This window comes from Gracilinanus agilis, chromosome 1 (assembly GCF_016433145.1).
Source record: "Gracilinanus agilis isolate LMUSP501 chromosome 1, AgileGrace, whole genome shotgun sequence".
NCBI classification, from domain to species: Eukaryota; Metazoa; Chordata; class Mammalia; order Didelphimorphia; family Didelphidae; genus Gracilinanus; species Gracilinanus agilis.
In genome coordinates this window covers 759,679,411-759,681,957 of record NC_058130.1, presented here as the reverse complement: position 1 = coordinate 759,681,957, position 2,547 = coordinate 759,679,411, and the positions used below count along the sequence as shown (strand labels likewise).

At 46.7% G+C, this 2,547-nt stretch overlaps 1 protein-coding gene across 1 annotated transcript; it reads left to right on the top strand.

Annotated features, from left to right (window-relative positions):
- The first annotated feature begins 392 nt into the window (after positions 1-392).
- LOC123232379 (mas-related G-protein coupled receptor member X2-like) lies at positions 393-1,370 on the top strand. The gene has a single exon (XM_044658807.1). The coding sequence runs from the start codon at positions 393-395 to the stop codon at positions 1,368-1,370; it is 978 nt and encodes a 325-aa protein (XP_044514742.1).
- Positions 1,371-2,547: the final 1,177 nt, after the last annotated feature.

The following is a 2,547-nucleotide window of genomic DNA, read 5'->3' as shown; positions in this document are numbered from 1 at the left end:
ATTCTAAGTATCAATTCTACGTATCAATTCTAAGAAAGAAGATATGATTTCTGTTTTTTTTTAAACCTTTACCTTTTGTCTTAGAATCAATCCTGTGTATCAGTTTCAAGGTAGAATAGAGGTAAGGGCTAGACAATAGGGGTTAAGTGACTTGCCCAGTACCACTCAGCTACCAAGTGTTGAAATTCAGATTTAAACTCAGAACCTCCCATCTCTACAACTGGCTCTCAATCTGCTGAGCCATCCAGCTGCCACCCCTCCTTCCTTTAAAAAAAATCTACCTTCCATCTTACAATTGATAACTCTGGAACAGTCTCTCACCCACTTCCATGTCTTGGTGTCCCCAGGGTGACTGAGAGGAGCTGAGCTTTCTGAGGCTGGAAGCACCTACCATGGCTGTGTCCCCCACAACTGAGCAGTGGGAATCTGTTCTTGACATCACAGGGCAGATGAGGACAAATTCGAGTTTCGATCCGGTGGCTAAGGCACATCGAAAATTTGCCTTATTCTATGGGATGGACATCCTCTCTCTGGTCATTGCCCTGGTTGGGCTGGTGGGGAATAGCATCGTCCTGTGGATTCTGGGTTTCCACATCCAGAGGAGCCCCTTCTCTGTCTACATCCTCAACTTGGCCGGGTCCGACGCCCTCTTCCTTGGTAGCTGCTTTGTGTTGTGCATGGGGGAAATTGTTGGATATTTTCACTCTCTTGTCCTGGTTGTAGGGCGCTGGATCCTAAACCTGTTCTACTGCGTGGGCCTGAGCTTGTTGGTGGTGATCAGCACCGAGCGCTGTCTCTCTGTGCTCTTCCCCATCTGGTACAGATGTCACAGGCCCAAGCACACATCTGCAACTGTGTGCGCCATCCTATGGGCTCTGCCTGGCTTGTTCTGGGTAATATTTGTGGTTCTTCGTTTCCTTGAGAATCTCCATGTCTACGTTTTGTACAACACTCTGCCCTTCATGGAGATCGGGTGGTTCTCCCTCCTCACCTGTATGCTGTGCGTGTCCAGCCTGACCCTGGTGCTGAGGGTCCAGTGCAGCTCCCAACACAGGCAGCCACCCCGGCTCTACCTCCTGATCCTGCTGGCAGTCCTCCTGTTCCTGCTCTTTGAACTGCCCTTGGGGATTATTGATGCAATTTGGTTGTTTCACCGCTATCCTTTAGTGCCTCATGGGCTCCCAAGGCTCCTGGCCTGTGTGAACAGCAGTGCAAACCCTTTCATTTACTTCTTCCTGGGCAGCCAATGGCGTAAAAGAGGGAGGGAAGCCCTCAGGGTGGTCCTCCAGAGGGCCCTGGGGGAGGAACAGGTGGAAGGGTTTGGGGAGAGGGACACTTCCCACCCCAACACTCTGGATAAATTATCCTGAGGACAAGAACAAGATGCTCAGACAAGGAAGCCTATGAAATGACCCCCTTCTTCCTGCACCCCTTCTGAGGGTAGAAGCCCCCCTCTTACCTTTTTTGAAGAGGAGACAAGATCCCTCCCTTTCCCTTATGGTGTTTCTTATGGTTGAACCGTAATTAACTGTAAGGAACAAGCATTTATTAACTGCCTACTATATGCCAGGTGCTTTGCTAAGGGCTTTACAAATATCTCTTTAATCCTCACCATATCACTGGGAGGTAGGTACTCTCATGATCCCCATTTTATGGTTCAGGAAACTGAGGCAGACTGGGGTTTCAGAGATTTGCACATGGTCCCAAAGCTGGTATCTAAAACTGGATTTGAACTCAGGTCTTCCTGACTCCAGGACCCTGCATTCAGGAACCCCTACTGGCTGGAGGCTCCAGGACTTACTGGGAGAAGGAAGTCCAGGAATCTGGTGACAGATTGGGTTATGTGACTTATTGAGGCCAAAACAAGGAAAAGTATGACCCATCTCACACACACACATTCTCGACACCCATATATAAACACAACACATACAACACACATGGACATATCATACTGCTGGGGGCCATCAAAACCCACCCTATCTGACATGATCACAGGGTGGACCTCGAGGAAGTGCATGGCAGCCCCAGGATGGAAACCCTTCTCTCAGATACCCCTGTGTTACTCTTCTCTTACTAACACTTCTTATTATTGGAATTATTGTGATCAATATGCCTACTCACCCCCAGGGAAAATCAGAAGAACAGTAAAAGCTGTTACTAGAACCCTCACAGGCACCCTACAGATTCCTAGGAAATTCCCACCTTTACATGCAATAATACAGAAATTCCCCTAGAAATCATTTCATAACACACCAGCAAATAGTGAGTTAATGTTTAAGATTGTAAACTCCAACAAACTGCACCTGAATTTTCCATTCCCATACACAGAAGCTTACATAATGAGAAAACAGAAACAATAAGCCTCTCCTTCCTCCCCCATCCCTGATACGGGATAGTACGTTAACATAAAGGAACAATTAATGATAAATGGAGAAATTGTCTCCCATGAAAAATCCTGTATTTTCCAAACAATGTAGCCCTAGAGATATGTCAAACACACTTTGAAAAATATTAAAAGTTACAGGAGAATGAAAAGTATGACTTAAT

Bases quoted from the DNA above. Each gene is read 5' to 3' on its own strand.
- LOC123232379 (XM_044658807.1), top strand. From the start codon at position 393: ATGGCTGTGTCCCCCACAACTGAGCAGTGGGAATCTGTTCTTGACATC.